Here is a 27,666-nt window from a genome sequence, read left to right on the forward strand (position 1 = left end):
TGTACAGCGCTATGGAAATTGCTGGCGCCATATAAATAATAAAATAATAATAATAAGTCTCATAACGAAAAAAAATAATTTAAATAATTCATTGACTTGCATAATGCATGTTCCGATTCCTCATATGCTCATACAATACTGTATACGCTTTATATTATTGTCTGTATGTAATGTTATAATTTACCTGTGGATTGCACCAAAAAAAAAAAATTACAAAAAAAAATCAATATTAACTGATACAATGGAAAAACCATATATGTGTTTTTTTTAATAGAATAATAGAAAAAAACATAAAAAATGAAATGATACGTACAGACTATACCTGAGTGACTAACGGCAAAACAACATCAAACATGTTCATACCCCTCTTATAATATCTTTCCACCTTATTTCCCTTTATGCACTTTCATTCTAAAGTTGTTGAATATTTAATTCTATATTTCAGAAAAATAATTTAGGTTTGGGCAGTAAGCAGAAAAGATTTGAAGACTTGTTGGGTAATACTGCTTATTCTAAAATACAAAATGCAGAGAGTTACAAGGATTTACCATTTGGATAACGGCAGATCTGTTGTTTAAGGAACTGCACTGCAATATCTAGAATATCGGCTTTCTCTTATTCTCTTGTTTACTCAAAAACCGAATCATGAAGCTATTTCGGTGCACTGTCGGCTTTTTCACTAAACTCCAAATTGTAGCAAATTGCAATCCAAACAGCATAACTGAGGCCTAAATAGATTTTCTTTTTTTGAGACGTTTTCCAATAAAGCTATAGAGACAATGTGGTTATTTTAGCATTAATTTAGCAATTCAAATGTATATCAATTACAGTTTAGAATTTAGCTAATAAGCCCTTTAGCATTTTTTTTTACTTGCATCACAATTCGTCTAGAAAACCAGCAGGGCTGCCGATATAATGTAACATGTCAAAACGCTGCTAGATTACGATGGCGTATTTCGTAAGTGGGTTTGAAGATGACTTATTATTTTAATATGATACTAATAATACTAACGTGGGTTATTTACTAAACTGAGAATTCAACGTGAATAAAATATTTAAGATCAGACTAGCCGAACTAAATGCACGTCTGACTTATAGAATTTTTTCTGCTGTTCGACTACTTTCACCTTAAATTTGAAATTCACTTCAAATTCTCACTCGAGTGAATAACCCTGTATGAATTTTAGTTTAACGAATCTATTTAAGCGTCGGGTTTCTGCAAAACTAAAGGACGTTCCGCAACAGACGCTGGACTGACTACCGTGTCTTCAAACCATTAAGTGTATAGTCCTAAATGTCACCTAACGCCTCTTCCACCCTGGAGGCATCATAAATGTAGCAAGTCTGTGTTATGTTTAAACCAATCCTCCTTATTATCTGTCAAGTCTGCCTCTGGCAGCAGGTCAGAGATATTGTGGGTGGGACTTTCCCAGGTTCTGATAGTCAGTCCAAGTGGATGATCTACTGTCTTTTGTACAGCACACACTCCTGACATCTGGGTGGGGGTCCTGTCTTTTGGCAACAGCAGCTAATTTCACAAGCATGAATGAAAGTGACTGTTGTCCTTCTGGCGCTCTGATTGGCTGCCTAGTGTGGGAAACTCGGAACTGCTAGGCACACATGCACTAAGTTGCAGAACTGGGACTATAAATATGAGCTAGCTCAGGCTTGTAGCTAAATATCTTTCTACACTGACAAACAAAGTGACACCATGGATGTCAATGGTGTTGCCCTATTCACAGCCAAAGAATACCCAGAAGATAAACTCACTACTAAAGAGAAAAATCGGGTAAGTCGAAAAATAAATTTACTGAGATTTGTGTAAAAGTAATTATTTTCATAGCATTTTTTATTTTATAATCAACCCTTCCCTATAGTGGAATTTGTAATAGTTTTAAACCAGGGATGGTCAAAGGGCATAACTACAAATCGCATGATGCCAAACTCAAGTATGGCAAAGCCTTATGGGAATTGTAGTGCCAGAAAGTGATTGGCTTTTTGACCATTTTCCAAGATACATAGGTTAAAGTTTTCATTGAATAGTACAAGTGCATTGCAGGACCATTTTATAGTGGTAAAAATAATTATTATAAATATATTATTATATTAATATTATATTTAGATTATATTTTCAGTTGCCAGAAGAAAGTTGTGAAAAAAAAAAAAATAATAATTATAAAGTTGTAAAAAAAAAGAAAATATAGATGGTATAAATATTATAATATTATAATTGTATTATAAATATTTTCAATATCCAGAAGAAAGTTGTTTTCCAGTTATAACTAATGTCAACAAGGAAAAACAAAAGAAAACTTTAGCTTAAATCGACAGGCGTAAAATAAAAAACGTAAAAATATATCTCCATTTATTCAATTTCCATCTCTAAAGGGGAAACAATGATTGGCTAGCCCGGCTTTGGAAATGTAAAAAAAATTCAATCTATTTTTTGAATACACAGGGGCTTTTTTTTTTTTTTAACCTATGGAATTTAGTATGACTATTGTTTTTTCATACTTTATATTTACTAATAATCATAGATTTTTTTTGTTTGTTTATCATACAGATAAGGAAACCAGTGGTGGAGAAGATGCGTAGGGATCGGATTAATCTCAGCATCAATCAGTTGCGAAAACTATTGGAACAGGAATTCCAGCTTCTCCAACCAGACTCCAAGCCAGAGAAAGCCGATATTCTAGAAATTGCAGTGCAGTTCCTTAAACAACAGATCTGCCGTTATCCAAATGGTAAATCTTTGTAACTCTCTGAATTGTGTATTTTAGAATAAGCAATATTACCCAACAAGTCTTCAAATCTTTTCTGCTTACTGCCCAAACGTTGCTCTATATCTCAACACCCATCATGCTCAGAAAGAGTCTAGTTGTATTTTTGTAGTTACACCTTCGTTCAGGTGTTATAGATGTAACCTTAACCGCACTTTAGAGGTACGTTTTGAAATTGATGGGTTTCACATTGATATAGTAACCCAGTGAGATAGTGCAGAGGTTATAGTTTCAATGCATTCTCTCAGATTGGAAAGCTTAGTTCTTGGAAGTCTAAAAAAAACTTATAATTCTGAAGTTTAAAAAAGATGTATATTGATAATATTGGCTAATTATAACATGAAGAAATCAAAATGTATATTTTCCAGGTAAACACTTTCAGGTTTATCTATTTATGCGTAAAATGGTGGGATTTCAAAGAGAATTATTAAAATTTATCTGAGCTAGAAACATAGCTGACTTGGATATTATTTCCGATTCTTCAGATTTGTACTAAAATAATGTCATTTGATTTGAATTCCGAGCAGGTAACACTTTATTGAATAGCCCTGTATGATATTCTAAACCACTGAAGATAGATTAATATATTTGTTTAATCCGCAGCAGGGCGCTATAGAGTTTCTGATGCTAAATAAAACACTGCATGCTAGCCCAAGCATCTTAGGGCCAAACTGGAATGAGGGCATCAAATCTCATTGGTCCTTGGGGAGTTAAAACTATCCCTGGTTTGTGCTTTACAAAATGTTCTTAATGTGCTATCGCCACCTACTGTTTGTTTTTGCTTGCTTATTTTTTATTGAAAAATATTTTTTTCTTTTTTTTATAATGGAAGACAAAAAGACAAATGTGTCACATAGACGGGCAAGATGCCACAGAAAAAGAAGGCATTTTAACCCGGAAATAACATACCATACAAATACACACATCATTTAAGACATAAAATGTCAATTTACATTATTAAATTCAATAATAGCAGATAATAGCCACAACCGCATCTACAAGAGAAGACAAAGACGGGCTATAGCTAGTAGACCGGACACACACAATTGGTCTTACATGAGGGGAAAAAATAAAATAAAATAAAAAGTAAAATTACCCATGCATAAAGTTGTTTATATATATCTACTAAAGGATCAGAGAACTTATATGAACCACCACCTACTGTTTTATTAACTTCATTAAACTCTGATACAATCAATGGAATGGATCAACTAGTTCTATTGAACTACAACACTTACAAATCTCAGCAAACACACGTTACTTCGTATTGGCTAACTGGTGCCTAGAGATTAGAGGTTTAAGTTTTTTCTCAACACCAGTTGGTTAATTATCTGTTGGCTCCAATGACATACAATACATCAAAGCTGTTAATTTAGACACCATTATCATGAATAGTTTTATTATTTCATTTTTGCCCCTTCAGCTACATATGACATTCATTGCTTCTAATGTTAAAGATAAAATATGGAGTTCTGGGGATAATACAGTTAGGTATATAATTTTGCTTAAACGTTGTCTAGCTCTCAAAGTGTTAACAACTTTTATTTGATGATATTCGAATATATAAGCTTTGTTCTCACAAGTGTTTTATTTTTTTCATTTACAGATAATAAAACAGAAACGAGAAATAACACCCTAGAATACAGCCATGGATACTCCAAGTGTCTGCATGAAACTCTCTCTTTTCTGTCCATGCATCGCATCCAAGAGCACACACAAGTTAAACTGCTCAATCATTTCCACCAATTCGAGTCTTATCCTGAAGGCTGGAGCCAGCCCAGGAGGAACCTGAAAAACTCTTCTTACCAGATGAATGAAGCACTGCTATCCACAAGCAGCAAGACCTTTTGGAGACCTTGGTAGAAGAACTTACGACAAGCTGACATTTAACCCTATCATATTGATATGGGCGCACACGCTAATGATGAAATTAAGAGGATAGTATGATTATTGCAATCAGTGTGATCCTCTTTTCCAGTAGAGATAATGTCTCAAATAAACTTCCTTAGTGGAAGGTCCTCTGAATACATTCAGGGTTTTCTTCATAATGAAGATATAGACGTTCAAAAATATTTAAACTCCGAGTGCCACAAGGTGGCGCAGTGGGGACAGTCAACTTCTTGCACCCCAGTTGTAAACTCCCATTGATTATAGTTTAATGAAAAACTTTGTTAAGGTTTATACATCTATGGTGGTTGTTGATTAGATGTCAACACAGTAACCTTGTGAATAAAATTTTACTCTTATATATATAAACAAAATAAATGGATCTTGTTTTATTTTTACAATTCTTTTTGGTTTCCGGAACTTTTAGGTAAATATCTGTCCTAAAATCCTTTGGCATACACTGTGTTATCCCTTTGTTGGCTGTATTGGGTTGTAACACATTGCCTTGTACACATTCATTTTCTTCTTAATTTTCTATCATATTGTACACAGGGTTATTTTTATAGAATTCAAAGTGAGTTTCAAATTTAAGATAGACAAAACCAGAAACATAACTGACTTGGAGAATTTTTCCAGTTTGGCTACTTTGACCTTAAATTTAAAAAAGAAATCACTTTGAGCTCATTTTAAATTTCTAAAATGTCTCACTTTAATAAATAGCCCTAAAAGTAAAATACTAGGGTATTTAATTGAAATTAATTTTAATATGCTGATAAGAAACTTAGTAAAGGGACACTATAAGCACCCAGACCGCATCAGCTAACATAACTAAAACATATTAAAAATACTTCAAATACTTTAAACTTAATTATTTAAGCCAGTGGTTCCCAAACAGTGTGCCGCAATGCCCTGGGGCGCCGCAACATGCACACAGGGGTGCCGTGGAATGTTTCCCCGGTGCTATAATCATAGCACCGGGGAAACATTACTGCTCAACAGGGACCCGGTCGAGTGCCGGACCCCTGTAATATCGGCCGGCTGGGAGGAAGTGTCAGCCTGTCACTTCCTCCCAGCATCCTGCAGGGAGACAGCGTGGGAGGGAGAGTAGGCAGCTGCAGCGTGAGGGGAGAGGAGCATGAAGAGCTCCAGACCCGTCAATCCCACCACCAGCAGGACTCCAAGCCACCCTCCTGGCACGTAAGGTAAGCTAGCAGGAGGGTGGCTGGAGATTCTTTTAAAAAATCACGTGTGTGTGAGTGTGTGTATGTGTATAAGTGTGTGCGTATGAGTGTGTGAGTGTATGAGTGTTTGTATGTGTGTGAGTGAGTGTATGTGTATGAGTGTGTGCGTGTTTTGTATGGTGTGCATCTGTGTGTATACATATGTCAGTGGGCTTCTGTGTCAGTATGCGCGCACACATCTGTGTATATGCATCTGTGTGTCAGGGTGTGTGTTTTTATGTCAGTGTGTATCTGTGTCATGGTGTGGGCAGGCCCGGACTGGCCATCGGGCACACCGGGCAAATGCCCGGTGGGCCGCGATGGCCGTGGGGCCGAGGCCGGCAGGGGAGATCACAGGATCTCCCCTGCCAGCCCCTGCAGGGCCAGCGCGCTACCCGATCGCTGGCCCTGCATAGTGCCTCCATGGGCCGGTGGGGAGATCAAAGATCTCCCTCACCGGCCCACAGGCACTGACATGCGGCCACTGGCTGGGGAGGGAGGCAGGAGAGAGGACCGGCGGAGCTCTATCCAGCAGCTCCGCCGGGTCCTCTCGCGAGGTCTGAGCGTTGCCGCGGTTACCGCAGCAACGCTCAGATCTCGCGAGAGTGAACTCTAGCCTGCAGGCTAGAGTTCACTCTCACCACTGGACCACCAGGGAAGGAAGCATGGTCCCCCCCCCTCATGGCAGAACGGCTCACTGCATGGCAGAACGGCTAAAGGTAAGAAGGGAGGGGGGGATATAACTTTTTTTTTTATTATTATTAATACAAAAATATATATTTTAATTTAAATACAAAATACATTCACACACACACACAGCACCCAAACACACACAGCACCCCCAGACGCACACAACGCACACAGCGCACCCCCAGATGCGCGCACAGCGCACCCCCAGATGCGCGCACAGCGCACCCCCAGATGCGCGCACAGCGCACCCCCATATGCGCGCACAGCGCACCCCCAGACGCGCGCACAGCGCACCCCCAGACGCGCGCACAGCGCACCCCCAGACGCGCGCACAGCGCACCCTCAGACGCGCGCACTCAGCACCCTCAGACGCGCGCACTCAGCACCCTCAGACGCGCGCACTCAGCACCCTCAAACACAGCACCCTCACTCACACACACACACAGCACACTCACACACACACACAGCACACACACACACAGCACACTCACACACACACACAGCACACTCACACACACATATATATATATATATTAACCCTCAGTGAGTTAAAGGGAAACTCCAGTGCCAGGAAAACAATCCGTTTTCCTGGCACTGGAGGGTCCCTCTCCCTCCCACCCCCCAATCCCCGGTTACTGAAGGGGTGAAAACCCCTTCAGTCACTTACCTCAGGCAGCGACATGTCCCACGTCGCTGCCTGCTCCTCCCCCGCCGCTCCACCTTCTTCCTCCGTCGGCCGGTGGGCGAGACTGATCCCGCCCACCGGCCGAGGAGTCCCAATGCCGCGCATGCGCATTGGCGCACCCCATAGGAAAGCATTGAAAATGAATTTCAATGCTTCCCTATGGGGAATAGAGCGACGCTGGAGGTCCTCACACAGCGTGAGGACGTCCAGCGACGCTCTAGCACAGATAATCTGTGCTATGATGCAGGAAGTGACCTCTAGTGGCTGTCTAGTAGACAGCCACTAGGGGAGGACTTAACCCTGCAAGGTAATTATTGCAGTTTATAAAAAACTGCAATAATTACACTTGCAGGGTTAAGGGTAGTGGGAGTTGGCACCCAGACCACTCCAATGAGCAGAAGTGGTCTGGGTGCCTGGAGTGTCCCTTTAACAAAGAAAATTAGAAACCTAGAATGTGACGGCAGATAAAAACACCCTCCCACACAGCACCCCTCTTACATACACACACACTACGCCCCTCACACATACAATACGTTCAAATATATATATATATATATATACACATACACACATACACTACAGCAACCCTCACACTGCACCACTACACACATTACGCTCCAGATACACGCTAGATCCCTTACCCTATATGCACTCTTAATCCTCCTATATATACACACACACACACACACAATGTCCTATACACACTCTGGGTCCTTTACACACTAGAACTCCTACACACACACACTGCATTCCTTGTCAGCAAACACATACAACATTCTCTAAACACACCCTCTCTACAACCCCTACACACACTACGTCACCTATACACACACACACACTCGCTACAACACCTATAACACTATGCCCTCTATTCACATACACTCTCTACAGCCCTTAGCCACACATATTACACCACAAACACAAATTAAATTGACCTATTTACACAATACCACACCACACTGTACACACACGCAATCCCTCAAGCAGGCTCCAAACACATGCACCATACACTTTCCTGGCCCTTTTGTCCTCTGGTATCCCACTTGTGGAGACACCAGAGACAATTTAAAAGCAAACACAGCGCAAGCATGTTATTAAATTTGCTTGCGCTGCGCAGAACAAATTCAGGGCCTTTTTCTAATGCCAGAGCTCTTCAGCGCGGCTCTGCGCATTGAACCAACATGCTCACTTTGAGAGGGGGCGTGCTTGTAATTAGTGATGACAAAACACACCCTCTCTGGCCCCGCCCCCTTAGGGGGCCGCTCTGATTGAAAAATGCCCGGGCCTAATTTTTTTCCCAGTCCGGCCCTGGGTGTGGGCATGTATCAATGTTTGTGTGTGTCAGGGTGCATGTGTGTATATGTCTGTGTGTATCTATATGTGTGTGTATGTGTCGGTGTATATATATATGTGTGTATGTGTCGGTGTGTATATGAATTTGTGTGTATGTGTTGGTGTATTTATATGCATCTGTGTGTTAATGTACATACATCCAAGCAGTCAAACACCAGCACAACATACAGGCACACTCCTGCAATCTAACACAAATATTACATACAAACACACTCCTGCATTCTGACTAAAAAAAAATTATACAAACACACCCCTTCATTCAAACACACATACTTGACACAAATGTACATCCACATTTAAAAGTGAACATTACATTCAGACACACCCCTGCAATCAAATGCAAACATCACATACAAACACAACCCCTGTATTAAAACACAATAACTATATACAAGCACCCCTTCAAACACCAACACTGTACATTACACTACAGCGTCAATAAATGCGGCAGCGCTCTAAAGATATACAACATAGAAATTTTGACTTGGGCTGCCTTGGGAAAATATTGAAATATTAAGGGCGCCTTGATCCTAAAAAGTTTGGGAACCACTGAATTAAGGCATAAATAACCAAATTAGAAAAGATCTCAAACCAAGTTTATTTATTTGAAGGAGAAAATATATTGGTGTAGATCACAGGAACATAAATTAACACAGTAGCCATGTGGAGTCAGATGGTTTCTTAGATGTTCCACGCGAATTCACCCAAATTCTATGAAAGTCTTATAAATCTTATATACTCAGATTTATTAGACTTCCATAGAATTCCTATGGGGATATTCACTAAGAACATCTAAGAAATCATCTGACTCCACATGGCTACAGTGCTAATTTAGGTTCCTGTGATCTACCCTAATATCTTTTCTCATTCACCCTTTTTTTCCTCCTCTCTGGGCATTATCGGATAGACGAGTATATGAGTGTCATCATCATACTTGCAGACAGCTAGCACATCAATATAAGCGATTTATATTCATGTGCTAGCATACCGGTATATTGAAACTGTTACGGTGGGCTATCTATCTTAGACACTAGGTAACTGCTAAGCTTGTTTAATGAATACTATGTTGCTGACTTGTACTGCGTACTGCGTCATATAAGGGGATGCTCATTTGACATTATAGATCAAGCAGCACTACTTAATGTTTTAAAAAGACTGTATTATAGACCCTTTGGATGACAGTTTTTGTGTACCAAAAGTCTCGTTCAGATAGACTTGACAGCTAGTGTTTAACCCTTTATTGATTTAAAATAAGGACTCTAGAACAGTCATTTCCTAGAGCCTCTCGTGTAACATTTGTTCACTATTACTACTTAGGCACTAATCCAACCTTTGAATGTTGGATTTATTTTTAACTGGTTGGTGTCATTGTATCCATATTGATTAAAGGTTTTTTTTTTTATATTTATTATTTTTTACTATTTTTTCCTTATGAATATTTATCAGGTAGACAATCTATACTACCTTAATATTTGTGTCATTTTATAATTACTGATTAGTTCCCTTTTGCGATACACTTGAATATTAAGTTTCAGTTTTGTTAGGTCTTTAGGGTTTTGCTTAGAATTCTGTGTTTAAGGTTTTTGAATAGTACAAAGTTGGGTTCTGTCTCATTTTAAACTTTAAATATCATTATACTACTTATAAAGCGCCAACATACATTGCAGTGTTCTATGGTCCAAAATTTTGTAAAATTTCATCATTATGCATTCATTATTAAGCACCAGCATGTTCAAATGTGCCGAGTATGCTAAGGAACGTGTAATATATATTCCTCAAACGAGGAGGAATATGTTGCTTCTTCTGGTTGGCTTGTTTTTTTAGTAACATAAAAAGAGGTAATGCTAAAATTGTGTATCTGTGGGATCAATGACGCCAAAATATTAAATTGAATCCATTGTTGGGAACTGCCCAGAGAATTAAATTTTTTAGGCCCAAATAGTCAAGCTTGGATATTTTGATCTTATCAATTTCAGACAACAGAGGTAACTATGAAAAAACATATGATATGGTTCCCCCTAGTGGGTAGTCTTAAAAACACCAGGGTGATGTGAGATTTTATGTTCATGAGACATACTATGCTTTACAATTGAAAAAGGGAATACAATAGAAAAAAAAAAACAGTTAGAATTGTTAACAAAGACAACATAGAGGGACCTGCTCAAAAGAGCTTACAATCTTATATTTATTACTTATGTTAGGAATGGTCCAAATGTAGATTCCTAGTTTTTGTAGAGTGACAACATCATGGGAGCTGTTGTTCTGCAAAAGTTACAGATAAAACTATTGGCAACACTTGATTTATTTTTTTACATTATCATGATTTATTAATGCATCTTATAAAAAGTTCAATGAAAACTGGTTAATACATGACTTCATTTGACAGAAATCAGAGATACAGGCTGCTTAAGGGTTCCTACCAAAAGCCTGCGGTTAAGATAATGTATCTGTTAAAATGTACAAATGCATCTCTCAATCAGGAACTGGCAGTTGATGAAAGTAGGATATTTGTAATTATCTAAATACTGTAAAAGTTGCCTAATCAGATTTTTTTTATTAATCAACTTTTAGACAGGTTTCATGCCAAAATAATTTAGCAGATTCTTACAGCCACTGGAAATCTACTTGTTATTCATCATTTAATTGCAGTAAATATATTATTTATCCAGAAGCAAATTAATCCCAAACAAATTAATCCAAACCTATCATTAGTTAAAGGGACAGTATAGTCACCAAAACAATTTCAGCTTAATTAAGTTGTTCTGGTGTCTATAGATTGTCCTTGCAGGCTTTTTAATTGAAACACTGTTATTTCAGAGATTTTTTATTTACATTACTGCCTAGAAACACCTCTAGTGGCAATCACTCAGACATGGATGCTGAACGCTCCCCATAGAGATGCAATGATTCAACGCATCTCTATGAGAAGATGCTGATTGGCACATCACAGTGTTTTGCAAAACCTGCGCAGTAGTCTACCAATGCTCTCCTATGGGAAAGCATTGGATTGGCTGGTATCATGAAATGTGATCATCTCAACTAAGAGGGGGAGCAGGGCATAGTCAGCCACGGCGAGACCTGCGTGGCGTTGGAAAAAGGTAGGTATACTACCTTTTCAAATGGAGGCAAGGGGGCTGGCCATCTAAACTGTGTTTTTATTATTTTTATTATTGTAAATGTTCTAGTGAGTATAATCATTCCCTTCAGGCTTTTTGCAGTAAACACTGTGTTTTTAGAGAAAAAGCAGTGTTTACATTACAGCCTTGGGATACTTCCAGTGGGTCCTGTAGTCACTATAACCATTTCATCTCTTTGAATTGGTTATAATGCCTGGATTCTGCTGGCACTGTCCCTCCATTGAGTGCTAAACAATTTAAGCATTTAAGAGAAGTTTAACATTAAATAAGGGTCCCTGGCAACCAACAGTGTATCCCCTTATGGAGGACTGGCTAAGACAGAGCTTTCACACTTCTTGTAGTCACACCATTCATACCACCAGTTGGAGCTCTGATAGCCTAAAAGCAGTCAGCTGACACTCTCTGCCAATCACAGCTGCCCATTGATGCTTAGGCTAACCTTCCTCATTAGCCCAAGAAGCACAGAGTGAAGGGACAGCGGGGGACTTAACATTAAACCATAAAAATATTAAACACTGTTTAATGCTGAATGAAATGATGGAACCAGGGAACCCCACAAACAATAACCAGTTTAATGAGATAAAGCAGATACAGTGCCTATAGTGTCCCTTCTATCTACCAGTGCGGAAGGGAGAAATGTCATACATTTGTTTTTGTTAATGCCATAAAATATATTTTAATGCAGGAAATATATAACAAGATTTATAACATACTGAATATTGGCATTCCTCTACTGTTCTGATAGCTTCTTTGTATAGTTCTGTATTGCAGTCTGGAAATGTTCAGTGGTGTTTAATTCTCTTCTAAACAGAATAATGTAACATTTTGGAGAGAAGTAGCCAACAAGGATGCCAAAGACACTGGACAATATGGTGATGACATTGGCCGCTGCAATGTATTTCCCCTGGTAGATGATATAGGTGGTGAAAAACGCAATCCAAGAGAAAAAATACACCAGCAAACTGAACGAGATACATTTTGCTTCATTGTAATTCTCCGGTAAATCTTTTCCCATGTAACAGAAAATAAAGCAGAACATGCTGAGGATCCCAATGTAAATGATTTCAATAAAAGAGCCCACGGAATCTGTTTCAGAGCATTTGAAAATGATTTGGTCCTGGAACGTGGAATAATCTTCAACTGGCTGCGGAGGCTTTACAACAATCCATATAACGGAGATTAACACCTGTCCCGTAGAACTTACGACAATGAAGATATCTGATCCATTCTTTTTAACCCAAATTTCATAGACTTTGGGAAAATGGGTGGCCATTTTGAAAATACATACTATTTGGAAGGCGTGAACCACAAGGCACGAAAAACACACAGTGAAACTTACAGCAAAGACCGGCTGTCTAATCATACACATGACAGGGGTCGGCTTTCCGAAATAACAGTACAACGTTAAGCAAGATAGCGCTAATGATGTTAGCATCGCCAAACACATCTTTCCTCCGGCAGATTTAACCACAGGGGTAGTTAGATTCCTGACAAAAACAACTGCTACCGTGACGATCAATAGTAATAGCAGTGTAATTATAACCAGAAGAACAACGCATATTGGATCGGTCCAGGTAAGATACTCTGTGGTTCTATTGTAACATATTTCACTCTGTGCTGGAGACCACTGGTTGAGCTGGCATTTTTGGCATGTATACAGGTCTGGAGAATAAACACAATAACAAACTGATTGTTATCACAAATTGCAAGATAATATACTCGCCATTGACAAGATTCAAGTATTTTTCGCAGATTGCATATTTTATGGTATTCACAGTGTCACAAGGTGGGCAAGTAGTTAAAAACCCTTGGCGCTGCAGGGGTTAACCAAGTGGCACGTGGCCACTAATCTGTAATCTGTCACATTAAAAAAGTGAATAAATTAATAAATAAATCAAAAAGCATATGGGGGTCAATAAGACCCCCATATTACTATAAGAGAGGTTTTAAACCTCCCTATGCTCCCACCTGTCACGTGGCAGGTGGAAGCATATCTATTAAATATTTAAAACTAGCAACTTGGCAGCCTTTGTTGTCCAGTCACTAGATAGGCATTGGGTTGGGAACCATGAATTACAAACTGAGGGTAGACAGGTCACTGTCCACCCCCTTGCCCCAACCTGTGGCCAGCGGATGGGGCCACTAAATATAAAAAAAATAAAAAAATATATGTTTTAATGTTTTGAACAGTTAATAAAGAGAGGAATGAATTAATTTAATGTGGTGTATTGTTCATTTTTGATGCAGTGCATTATAGTATGATTTAGTTTTATTTGTAATTGCCAAACTCAGACAATTTATTTTGTTTTGAATTGCCAAGCTCAGCCACTCATTCTTATCATTCTTTGTAGGTGATAAGCATTGGTCTGGGTGCCTATAGTGGTCCTTAAAGGCAAAGTGTATTTTTCTGTAAAAAAAGATAAAATGCTATGATTGCAAGCAATATTTCCAACATTTATATGTATTTTATTTTAAATATATACTCACTTGTAATTGATTACAATGTGTTAATATTTAAAAATGTGTGGGTTTTTTTTGTGCTTGCACTAAACGGACACTCCAGGCACCAAGAGAACCGATTTGGTAGGTTTTGACTTCATTAATATGCTGTATTTCTTGCATTCTCAACTCCTTATAGTTTATGGATAAAATAAATACATGTATTGCAGAATACTGTACCAGCCTCTTTAGCCACACCCCCAGGGCCGGCCTTAGGCCTTTAGGCGCCCTGTGCCAAATATTTTCACAGCGCCCTCCCCCCCCCCGTAATCCATGTATGATGTAATGTTTGTGTTGTCTGTGTGATAGTAGGTGTGATGACTGTGTGTGATATGTATGCTATGTGTGATATTTGTAATGGGTGTATTGGCTGTGTGTGATGGTTATTTAAAAACATGCATTTAGGCCTGTGTGTGAATGCAGGTGTATATTTTTGCAGAGTTATGTGCACACAGTCAGATGCACACAGTTACATATACACTGTCAAATCCACCACATGCACACAGTCGCAGGCAGATAGTCACATACACAGGATCAGGCAGAAACACACAGGTACAGGCAGTAACACACATACACAGTTACAGGTAGATAAACACACTCACACACAATTACAGGCAGACAGCCACACACACGCACAGGCAGCCACACATACAGTTTTACACATATACACACACACAGCCACACATACAGTCTTACACACATAATTACATGCAGACAGCCACACACATACTGGCAGACAGCCACACACACACACACACACAGACAGCCACACACATACACACAGGCAGACAGCCACACACACACACACACACAGAGTCAGACGGCCATACACACACAGGAAGACATCCACACACACAGAGGCAGGTAGTCACACACACACAGACAGACAGTCAAACAAACACACACAGGCAGACAGTTATACACACAGGCACACAGTCATACACACAGACACACACAGACACACAGGCAGTCATACACACACACACACACACACACACACACACAGGCAGACAGTCATACACACAGATACACACACACACAGGCAGACAGTAATACACACAGACACACGCACAGACAGTCACACACACAGGCAGTCATATACACACACACGCAAACACAGAGGCAGACAGTCACACTCACACTGACAATCACACAGTAACCTGTGGAGTTCATTGTGGAGGCAGTGCAGCTCCTGGAGACTATTTGGTGGGAAAGCAGAGACTCCTTCCTGCTTTCCCTGCAGCAGATATCTGGCGCAGGCAAGCCCCGTCCCGCTGCAGGTAAGCTCCGCCCCCACTGCAAAATAATATATATAGATATTTTTTTAATTCCAGCTGGCCATGTGTGAGCTGTGTCGGCCGCAGGGCGCCCCCTGCACAGCTCGCACACCCCTAAGGCCGGCACTGCACACCCCCTCAAATACATCCTTATCTAATGTATGCACATAGCTCACTCACTGGCAGTACTGAATGATCTGAACAACATAATGAGATGCATTAGAAGGAGAGGACGCCTGTTTGTAAGTTCTCTGACTATCTGCAGTCAGGTATTTCTGGCACAAGGGGGTTTGGCAGGCTTATGGAGCAGAAGTCTGCAAGAAATCAATTTTTTGTGCAAAAATTCTTAAGATTTGAGCATGCAAAAACTCCAGCATATTAATGAGGTCAAAACCTTTCAAATGCATTAAAGTTGTATTGGTGCCCAGCGTGCGCCTTTCAGTACATATCCAAATGTTTATGAGTAATAATGTATTTTCTGTTTTTCATGTTCATCATCTTCATATTTTTAACTAATATAGCAATGAATCCGAGGGGCAGAGCCGAACTAGCTAGCAGATCAGTCGCACATTTCCTGAGCTCCTGCAGTGTGAGCCCAAAACCTGCGAATATCCCAAATCCACTTGCTGGAATCTACCTGCAATTGGGCACAACACACAGAGGAAGCTCCTACTGACCTGCCGATACCTTCCATACCGCTGAACTCGACTGGAAACCGCAGTGGCAATATGAAGCCTAGCGGAGGCACGGGGACGGACGGCCGCCTTCCCGCCAGATGCCAACCGCACCAAGCGTACAGACCACACTCACCCCCCCCCCTATGGACCGATGGGGAAGATCTCGGTCCCCACCGGACAGGGTGCTCCGACCTCCACACCAAACGATAGACGCAGCGAACCCCCTACACAAAATGGAGTTGGAGGCCCACAGGATGGTGGATCACTCCGACATGAGAGTGTCAGTTAAGCGATGGCACCAAACTAACATAGCAGTAACCAAAGACTGCTCAAGAGACTCATCACTAAAATCTTTGACAGCTTCTGGGCAAAATTGGAGGCTTGCATGCAGCCTGAAATCCTGCGCCGACAAACACCTGCTAAGGTCGGAGCCAAAGGCGGGCAGAGGACTGGGGACACTTACCAGGGCAACTCCACAACCCACACCCCAGCGTCCTACAGCCAAGGCCCTCCTGGGCTGAGAGCAACACAGGGTATAACCCGAAGGTGCAGGCCACACTGGCGGAAAACAGCACAGCGATCACGTAAGCGACTACACAAATCTTACCGCACCCACATCCCAGCGGCCGCTGGATTAGCAGCAGCAGCATGGAAATCACGGCGCACAATGGGGAAGGGAGCCCTGTGGTGCACAGCAACAGCATGGTTCCCCGAGTCCGTGGCAACAAGACACCGGCCTCGCAACAAGCCCGGAGTGGGAGAGGGCAACCGATTAACCCCTGGTCGACCATCAACCCCAACGAGTCCATCAGGCGTGTAACTACAGCCTCCAGATCGGGCATCGGCTGATCTCACAGGAACTAACCCACAAAATTTCTCATAGCCTGTGCCTGGGCATACATGTGAGAACTCTCTTTATCTAAGCGTGCTTATTTTTACTTATACATTTTTAATACCACCGACGTTTTCGTTACTTTGCTTTATGTTTAGAGAAGCTTCCCACTTTGCAGCATTGTACGATACAATAGAGAAATGTGCACTGTATTCATATTGCTATGCCCTAAGAAGTCAATGTCTCTAGCCATAAACAATTGCATATGCTGTCGGGACACTACAAAATTGTATGTACCTGTTTGCCCTTTTTACTCGTCAGCAACATGTACTAGCCTGTCTATACAGTCATTATTGCATACATACAGTAATGTTAGAAATTAAGCTTAACTAATACGTCTCAATCGACTAGTCTCATATCCTGGCTGTCTAAAAACATGGCACAACATGCTCGTATATTGCAGATACACTAGCTTAACTTTCCGAGCATCATAGCATTTTGTGTACCTAACTTGCTTAGATGTAAGCCTGTTTAATTTTCTATTATTTTACTATTTTTCTTATTTTAGTATTTCTCAATAGGTATTATACGTAGAGAGGCCTCTCACACTAACAAACTACCTTTTCCGTAGTGAACACTCACTCTCTATTAGACCGCAATGTTTCACCCAGCATTTCCAGAAAAGTTCCTGCCAACAAGCATGTTATGCATGGATCGGTGAGACAGGAACGCTAAATCTGTTTATGTTACATAAAAATTGTGCTGATCTTTCCACATGCTGACCAACTGTTAACATATGTCTGGTTATATACTTGTCAATGCTGTTGGGGCACGACGAGCCCTCTTGTTATACTTTCATGCACTCCAAAAATAAAGAATTAAAGTGGTAAAAAAAAAATGTCTGCCTGTATATTGCAGTATTATAATAATAATAAAAATCATAATATAGCAATGAATCCTTTAATCTTAGAACTTAGAACTCATTATAATGACAAACTTTACCAGCAAGAAAACAAAATACAAATAAGAGTGCTACTTACCACTTCTATTAAGGAAGGTCATTTCAGGGCATGGAATACATTCAAAGCAACATACGAAAGAACCCATCTGTACCCTTCTCTCTCCATGATTACATTCCTTGGAACAAATTGATTCGGGGACCTGGGTTTATAGTAAAATTATATAGCAAATGAATAGTACGCTATTTTTAGTTTTGCAATACATATTATTTAGTAAATTTTGTCGAACATTTCTGTAAAACCTACTCGAATCTTAAGAGGAAATAAATGGTGATACATTTTATTAAATGCAAGCACATAAAGTCTAGAACAAAGCCCATGTCGTAGTATTGAAATAACAATTGCAATACATGATTGTTAGCTGAATGTAATCATGCCAGAACTACATTCATAATTTTCTTTAGAAGTTTAGTTAGGGCACGATTTGTGGACGTGTATATAATGCTTGCTCCCCCAGTTTAACCATCACCCCGGCTTCTGTCTGATCCAAGCTGACTCTTATCACATGGCCAACTAGGTATGCAGACTACACAGTGCCCCTCTCCCTCCCAACCCCCCATTAAAACCTCCTCAGTGACTTACCTGAATCCAGCGCCGATGTCCCTCGGTGCTGGGTCAGGCTCCGCCCACGATCACCCTGATGTCGGCGGGGAAGACCTAATGTGCATGTGCGGCAATGGGAATTACGACGATGCTGGAAGTCCTCATGCATAGCGTGAGGACGTCCAGCGTAGTTTAAAACACTTTTCAGGTTTTAAGAACCCAGAAGTCCCTCTAGTGGCTGTCTGATAGAACAGAACTGCAATAATTATACTTGCAGGGTTAAGGGTGATGGGAGTTTGCACCCAGACCACTCCATTGGGCAGAAGTGGTCTGGGTGCCTGGAGTGTCCCTTTCAGACATGGAGGCTCCTATTATGCTGCACTCTTTCTTTATTTCCCTCAGCAGCAAAGAAAAATATAACATAAACAGTATGGTAACAATAAATAGTCTGAGTGGTACATCTTCCTAGCGACAGGAACAGCCATTCGGATTCCACTCTCCAGCATAATAGGCGGTGTCTAGTAAACTGTTTCCTCTTTCTTTGCTGCTCCTTCAGTTAAGTAGCACCAGGTCCCACGGTTTCTTAACTGTGGGGTCTTCTTCTACATAATATTCTTAATTATTATTACATATTTCTTACAGTATTATATTGTGGAGTTTAATATTTGTAATATTTTATTTAGTTATTTTAGTATTACTATTTGATTGTATGATTACTTATTAATTTTTATTGTTATATATATATATATATATATATATATATAACATTATATTATATATAATATTATATATATATATAATTTTCCATTTTGATCTTGTTTTATTTTCTTTTTGACTTCCCTGGGCCCAATGTTCCTTAACCCCTTAAGGACCAAACTTCTGGAATAAAAGGGAATCATGACATGTCACACATGTCATTTGTCCTTAAGGGGTTAATAGAGCTCAGGGACGTCTGCAGGGAGTTCTGGTGCCCTGTTCAGTGCCTTCACATAATTTTTCCTCACTTCTAACCGTCCAACCGCCATTTACTGGATTTGAATGTGCACACACGCGTTTCATTCAGTTATCCTGTTCAGGAGTTTTTTCCTGCGAACGCAGCATTCTGGAGTTTTTTCTCGCGAACGCATAGGACGCTGGTACTGCCCCCAACAGCCGGAATTGGAGTTGTGGTTTAGTTTTAGTGGCGGTAGGATGACTCTGGTTTTCCTGCTTATAATTACTACTGTTTCACTTTCTGTGAGTAAAACAATTTTCCTTCCTACTAGACCCTCTATTTCGGGGTTAATCAACCATTCACCTAGGTTATATTTGGTATTATATTTTGTATTATTGCACCTGTCAGTTCTACACCTAATCAAAATGCCATCTGACAAAGATGCTTCAGCACCCTCTGGGTCTACTGCACCTAGTCAGGTTGGTTTTGATGCACCTTCAGGTGCCTCTGGAGATGGAGCGGTTTTCCCCCGCTGAGTTTGATGCTTCTGCTAAAATGCAGACCCTGACTGATAATTCTACGTTAAAAGTGATGTCTGACTCCCTGTCACAGACATTTGCACAAGCCTTGATTCAGGCACAGAGATCGGCTCAGCCGACTACTACCCAGGCTTTGCCTTTAACAACTCCTGTGCAGCCTCATTCTGACCGCAAAGCCCTTGCTAAGGTTAAGCACTCCTCAATATGGACAGCTTTACACCTGTCACAGATGGCGCGATTAATCTGCCACTGCGCAAAAGAGCCACTAGCCGGGCAAAATTGGCTAGACTATGGAAGAGGGCAAAAGCCCAATTAGATTTTGAGTCAAATCTCAGCGATATTGAGGAGGAGTCCTATATGGACGGTTTGGAGGATCCATCGGATCATGATTCTGACATTGGAGTCGATGACCCTTCCCAAGACCCTACTACGGTTAAAACCATTAACATTGACATAAGAGTATGGGGCCTCAGGGGGGCGGAGCTAAATGTCAGGCTGAATGGACGTGCTATCCCTCAGCTCCTGGCACAAACCACGGAAACAAGGGGTAAAACCCCAGAAAAGTGGCACACATACTGCCTGGAAAGCGACAGTGAAGAAGGGAACACCCGGAGGAATAAAACTAGACCAAACCCGAAACAAAAAACCTCCGGGAACCCACAAACACAGCATGGGGCCTACCTGCCATGAGGCCAGGGAGAGGCGGCCGCTCTCCGCACCGGCACCTACGCATACCGACCCCTCTGTACACTCACCTCCTGCCCCCCCCCCTTTGGACCGATGGGGGATATCACGGTCCGAGCTGGAGGTCTGGAACAATCAGCCTGCCAAAAGTTACACCGCAAAACCGCAACGCACCTATGCTCGGTGCACCTAAGATGGCGGCTGAAACAGCGGCACTCGAACAGGGCCTGCTCACACACAAAAGGCTGCACCAAGACACCATGCAATGCATAGAAGACATCTTCAACCGCTTTTGGGAACAGTTCTGGGAGCGGCATCAAGCAGCCCAGCCCGCACAGAACACTTCACAGATCAAGGGTGAGCAGAGCCACGGGCAGAGGGAGGTGAGGGGAAAGTCCTTGGGCACAGCGACAGTATCCCCACTTAACCCCAAGCCACAGAGCCCATCCGGGTTGAAGGTCAGACCGGGAAACACCTGACCGCATAAACCACACAAATGGAGGCCCAAGCAGCGCAAGCACAAGCGAAATGCCGGGCCCTCTATTACTCCCACATTTGGAGGAAACTCTGATTGCACCATGCACCGAGTTTGTGGCCAACGATGCAAGACCTCACACAGACCTGGGGTAAGAAGGTCACCCTCACAAGCACCCTCACACTAGCGGCTCCTAGAAGATCTCGGGCGAGCTCTGCAGACACACAGAGAAATCACCCCGGCAAAGCAGTGAGAGCGGGTGGACGGCGGAGGAGAAAGGCGGCAGAGAGATATAAAAGCACAGCGGACAGCATACCCACAGACTGGGAATTGGGTAAGCGGGTGAGAAGACCCGGACTGCTGCCTGCTGGTCAGCTCCGGTGATGACGCCAGCACAGACAACCCCTGAATCCTGCTACACATGGCGGACTCCTCTAAACAAGTATACACCCATGGACATAGACTTTTGCTTAATAACATTAGCCCTAGCAATGTATACAACCAAGCTCAGCCAGGCATACGTATACTACATGACCACGGAACTCTACGCACCATCAGGCGGGTATTGATTAAACTGTTCCCACTGCGATGACCCTATGGCCACCCACTATATCTTAGGGACTGGGCACGACATTTGCTGACTTGACTCCCTGTAGAAATTGTGTGCTAGCCGTGAACTACACCCCACCCATATGCGTGATATGTTACATCTCCCTTGAATCCGTATCTTAAAGTCACTCCTATACCTAGGGTGTGCGAGAGGAAAGTCCTTGCCCCATAGTCAATACACAAGTTGTGAATAAAACCCTGTGTTCTAGGTGTCACCTAATAACATGAGCTGACAGTACAATATCCCCCTCTAGGGGAAATTGTTTTTTTCCCAACAAGATGCACCAAGGAACTATTGGATCTGAGGCACAAACAAGCCATCATAGAAATCCCTATGTTTACTCCGGGCTATGTGAATACCTATTCCTGGTTGCCAAAAAAGGCGGAGGTGTCCGCCCAGTGATAAATTTGAGGCAACTTAACGCTTATGTAACCTACAACCATTTCAAGATGGACGGAATACATTGTTTACGAGACCTTCTCCAGCCATCGGACTGGATGGCTAAGTTAGATCTACAAGATGCCGATTGCATTACAACACAAAGATTTCCTGCAGTTCATGTGGCAAGGAAGGAAATGGAGGTTCACATTCCTCCCATTCGGACTGTCTTCAGCCCCGTGGTGCTTCACCAAACTACGTAGTCAAGGAGTACGTCTCATAATATACTTGGACAACATCCTCATCCTAGCTCAAACTATTCAACTCATCAAGACCCATCTGAACTAGACTCTGACTCTGTTGCATATTTTAGGCTTCCTAATCAATTGGAAAAAGACTATCTTGGTTCGCAAACAACACATAGAAATTTTGGGTCTCATCGTAGATTCTACTCTTCAGACCCTTCATCTTCCAATGACAAAACTGACCTGTAGTTTTTCAAAAAGGAAATCAGGCGTGTAGCGGATCGCCTGGCACCCCGACTGGGTACCTCCGTTTAAAGGATGCTCCTAGCGTTTCCTGAGGTCTCCAAGCACTCTGGCAGACACCAAAATCACCGTATCGGAGAAGCATATGAATCCTCTCAAGCCTCTGAATGCTGTAGACAGTTGAATAGGAACCATACAAATAGGTTTGCACTCCTAGCAGTCAAACTGGAACAGCATACAATAAATCCTCCCCCAAGAATGAGACGACACTTCACTTTGAGGGTTAAACAGGAACTCAAGATTTATTCACACACTGCCTTATAAAGGATTCTCCCATGCAAGGGAGGGATTTACAATACACCAATCACACATTGGTTACATCCCACAGATTCCCTCCCCTTAGCCTGAGAGGTAATCCAATTATACATACAGTGTAAAACATACTTTTTAACCGACATTCATAACTCTAAAACCATACATACAAAAATTACATATTCACAATCAATCCATTCAGGGGAACAACATATCAAAAAATTGCATGAATCAGACCAGGGGTTCAGAAGTTAGTAAAATATCTTTTGGGCCCTGGCTGGCACATGGCTATCTGGCCCAGACCGGTTTCAGAGTCTTCTGTCCTCGAGATAATTGAGAAGTAATTCAATTATCTCCCAGGACAGAGAGAAGACTCCATTATGCACATGGTGAGCACAAAGCATTAAAATACTATAAAATACACAAAGTCACATATTATACATAAAACACAGACATGTCACATATCCCCAGATAGCTGGGATCTGAGCGCACAAAACTATCGAATAGCGCTCAGATCCTATTCACACAGTTCAATTGCCATGGAGCCGAAGTCTTTAACTATACGAATGGGCACCATGGCATAGCTATCTGGGTTAACACATTCACATAAAGTCGGGTCCATAGTCCAAAGGCAAGAGGCGGGCAAGCAGCCCCCTCCAAGGACACGTGGCGAGGTCGGTTTCGCTACAAGGCGCATGCTGGCAGCCCCTCAACTTACTCTCAAACAATTGGCGAGAATGATTGGTCTCCTGCCGGCTTCCATACAAGCTAATTTTCCAGGCCCTCTTCACTATCGAGCCCTACAACGCTTACAGACCTACCATATGAAGGACGGCGTATCCTACACAGATATGGTCACTCTGGACTCGGAGGCGAAAGACGAACTGAAATGGTGGCTTCTTCACATGGAAGCTTGGCATGGTCGCGCCAATTTTGGCAGATGATCCGATTTGGAATCGTCCCTCCACATCAATTGCCTAGAACTCCTGGCCGGTTCTTTTGCAATCCGTAGTTTCTCCTCAGACCCAGTGCTCTATCCTCCTGAAGATGGACAATATATCAGCTGTCCTTTACATCAACCACCTAGTAGGTACGAAATCAAAGATCCTAGCGAACATGGCACAAGATTTTTGGCAGTTCTACCTGGCATAAGGCATTTCCGTTACAGCGGAATATATTCCTGGTCTTTGTAACACCACAGTGGATTGGCTCTTTTGATCTCGATCCTCCACTTCCTAACCTGACTATTTGATGATGGTAAAGCCTACCGAACAGTGAACCTCTACCGTTCTTTCATATCGGCTGGACACTAAGGTGTGGATGGAGCCCCGGTCGGACAGCATACTATGTTGTGTAGACTCCTACGTGGTATCAAATTTGCACGTCCTCCATTGCCAAGTTATTCAGTATTATGGGACATTTCTATCATCCTCAACTTTCTCGAATCCTGGCCGACTAATACCTCTCTATCTCTGAAGCAACTGTCGGCAAAACTAGTCATGATCCTCTGTCTAATATCTTGCAAGAGGGTTTCTCATGTCAGAGCTCTGGTGTGAAGAAAATAGCATGTTATTCGAGACTTTTATTGCCACTTTTTATGTTTTATTGGTTCAATAGCTGTAACTATTGAACACTGACCACCCCCTGGTTCATTATCTTCAAAGAAAACTGTTGATTAAGCGCTCTCCCTGTGTGGCCGTCGTTCGTATAGCCGAAGGCCACATGCGAGAGAAAATGGCGGCCATCTTGTTTGCACGAAAGGAGGCAGCGGGACTTGGTCATCGAGTGTCTGGAACTAAAATTGGACACTCGACTTCCCGAACACCGGTCAAACCATACAAACGCTTGCTTCCTTTTCCCGAACAGCCAGGAGAGCGCTGTTCGGTAGTTTGGATCCCACAAACCATGGGAACAATCGCAACTATGATCCAGGGAGTTCCGTTCATGCATTTATTCGTTTTTTTTACTTTTCGAAATAGATCGACCGCACAGCCTAAACTCGTGGAACTGTTTCTGGGCAGAAGTCTCGTGTGCGGTCGGTCAAATGGGACTTCCATAAAATTTGAAAACCCCTGAACTGATCTGGGTGATTTTTGGATATGTTGGTCACCCAGATCAGGGCTATCAGGGGATGTTACTTTTATGGGGATACTATGTGTTTTAGGATACTTTCCAAGTTAGCTGACTCAATTATCTCACAGGCAGAGAGAAGGGGATTGTCTGTTTGCATTGGGAGTGTTCATCTTTGTCATTGTAATATTATTGGCTGTAACCTTTATGTCCCTGTGGGCAATTTGAAAGCGGCTGACTGGTCCTTGGAGTCTACCTTTCTTGATTTTTATTTTAGACCTATACAGCACTTCACGGGGACTATAGTTTCCCAGCTTTAAACCAGCATAATAGGAGCCTCCATGTCTTAATAAAATTTACAGATTTTACTATTAACATGACGTATTATTGTCATGATTTTATTACCGACACGGAGGCGAGTATTCTCCCTCCCATCCATCCTGAGGATCCTTATTGAATATGGGTAAGTTGACTTCACGGTAAGTCTTTGAGTATGGGATTTCCTGTTATGACTGTCTGAATTCAATCTGTAGTACGTCGCTCTATTTTGCCTAGATATGTTTGATGATATGCACTATGACTTATGTGCACATCCCGTTTTATACCAGGATGTTACCATATTTCTCCTCTCTATTACAGCTTAATTTGACATCGTATCCTTATGGGCATTTTCTTTGTTGGTGTTCCCTTTTCTCCGTATTCAGGATCACAAATAAAGAGGAAACAGTTTACTAGACTCCGCCTTTTATGCTGGAGAGTGGAATCCGATTGGCTGTTCCTGTCGCTAGGAAGATGTACCACTCAGACTATTTATTGTTACCATACTGTTTATGTTATATTTTTCTTTACTGCTGAGGGAAATAAAGAAAGAGTGCAGCATAATACTCGCCTCCGTGTCGTTAATACAATCATGACTTTACGTCATGTTAATAGTAAAATCTGTGAATTCTTTACTCTAATCCCTCTGTCTAATAATGTAAATGTAATGTAAATAACGTAAACCTAGTATGTTAAATACAAGTATGACATGACATGACATTTAAAAAAAAAATGGCCTATCTCAGTGGTTCCCAAACGTTTTAGTTTTCAAGTCAAAATTTCGAGGTTGTATATGCTGCTGCATTTAGTGGCGCAATAGTGTAATGTACAGTGTTGGCGTTTGAAGGGGTATAGTTATTGTGTTTAACACAGGTGTGTGGTTGTATGTAATGTTTGTATTTGATTGCAGGGGTGTGTTTGAATATAATGTTCATTTTAAAATGCGAATGTACATTTGTGTGAAGTATTTGTGTTTGCGTGAAGGGGTGTGTTTGTATGTAATATTTATGTTAGATTGCAGGAGTGTGCTTGTATGTTGTGCTGGTGTTTGACTGCTTGGATGTATGCACATACATACTTACACAGATATTCATGCTCACAGATGCATATAAATACACAGACACATACACAGACACATACACACATTTAGATACACACAAATAAACACATATAGATACACACCGACATATACACACACGCAGCCTGACACACACAAACATTGATACATGCCCACACCATGACACAGATACACACACTGACATAAAAACACACACCCTGACACGACACACACATGCACACACAGATGTGTGCGCACACACAGATGTGTGCGCACACACAGAAGCACACTGACATATATATATACAGATGCGCACCCTGACACACACACTAACAAATATCCTGACACACACACACACTCATACTCACTCACACACATACACACACACTTATATTCACACTCATACATACAAACACTCATACACATACACAAACTCACACACACACTCACTCATACACACATACACTCATACACTCATACACACAAACTCATACATACATACACTCACACTCATACACACTCAAACTCATACACATACACATAGATGTGATTTTTTTTAATATCTCCAACCACCTTCCTGTTAGCTTACCTTATGTGCCAGGAGGGTGGCTTGGAGTCCTGCTGCTGGTGGGAGTGAGGGGTCTGGAGCTCTTCGTGCTCCTCTCCTCTCACGCTGCGGCTGCCTCCTCCTGCGCTGTCTCCCTGCAGGATGCTGAGAGGTAGTGACAGGCTGTTACTTCCTCCCAGCAAGCCGACATTACAGAGGCCCGGTCATGGTCTTAAATGACAGCGGCACCCGACCGGGCCCCTGTTGAGCAGTAATGTTTCCGCGGCACCCCTGTGTGCACGTCACACAGTTTGGGAACCGCTGGTCTATCTCAAATAAAGGTACATTTCTCACACTCATTTTTGGACACTGTATAGAATTCTAAATTTTAAATAAAGTAAAACTTGTAAGTGACTTACTGAGTTGTCTTTTGTGTACCATATGACATCCTTATTAAGCTCCAGACTCTCAGGATTTCTGCTGAACTTGCCAATGATACTGAAGGATACATTGCCTCCACTCCCGTCCCACATAACAATGTCATAACCAGTTGAAGGATCACCATTTTCATCAAAAGAAACAGATTGGTTATACAGGGTAAAATTTACTTTCTTGATTTGTTCTAGAAGCTGGAAACACAGAAAGGTTGACATAG

General features: G+C 41.6%; 2 protein-coding genes across 2 annotated transcripts in view; one reads left to right on the plus strand and one right to left on the minus strand.

Moving 5' to 3' along the window:
• Positions 1-1,465: 1,465 nt before the first annotated feature.
• LOC134577617 (transcription factor HES-5-like) lies at positions 1,466-4,988 on the plus strand. The gene is made up of 3 exons (XM_063436459.1): positions 1,466-1,789; positions 2,564-2,744; positions 4,387-4,988. The coding sequence occupies exons 1-3, from the start codon at positions 1,712-1,714 to the stop codon at positions 4,641-4,643; spliced, it is 516 nt and encodes a 171-aa protein (XP_063292529.1). The 5' UTR covers positions 1,466-1,711; the 3' UTR covers positions 4,644-4,988.
• A 7,494-nt stretch (positions 4,989-12,482) lies between these two features.
• Positions 12,483-27,666, minus strand: part of TAS1R1 (taste 1 receptor member 1) — a 33,639-nt gene continuing 18,455 nt past the window's right edge. The window contains exons 4-6 of the mRNA XM_063435589.1: positions 27,431-27,640; positions 18,078-18,198; positions 12,483-13,414 (exon numbers count right to left, since the gene is read on the minus strand). Coding sequence (XP_063291659.1) covers positions 12,483-13,414; positions 18,078-18,198; positions 27,431-27,640 — 1,263 coding nt within the window. The remainder of the gene's footprint in view (positions 13,415-18,077; positions 18,199-27,430; positions 27,641-27,666) is intronic.

The sequence above is a fragment of the Pelobates fuscus genome, chromosome 11 (assembly GCF_036172605.1).
Source record: "Pelobates fuscus isolate aPelFus1 chromosome 11, aPelFus1.pri, whole genome shotgun sequence".
NCBI classification, from domain to species: domain Eukaryota; kingdom Metazoa; phylum Chordata; class Amphibia; order Anura; family Pelobatidae; genus Pelobates; species Pelobates fuscus.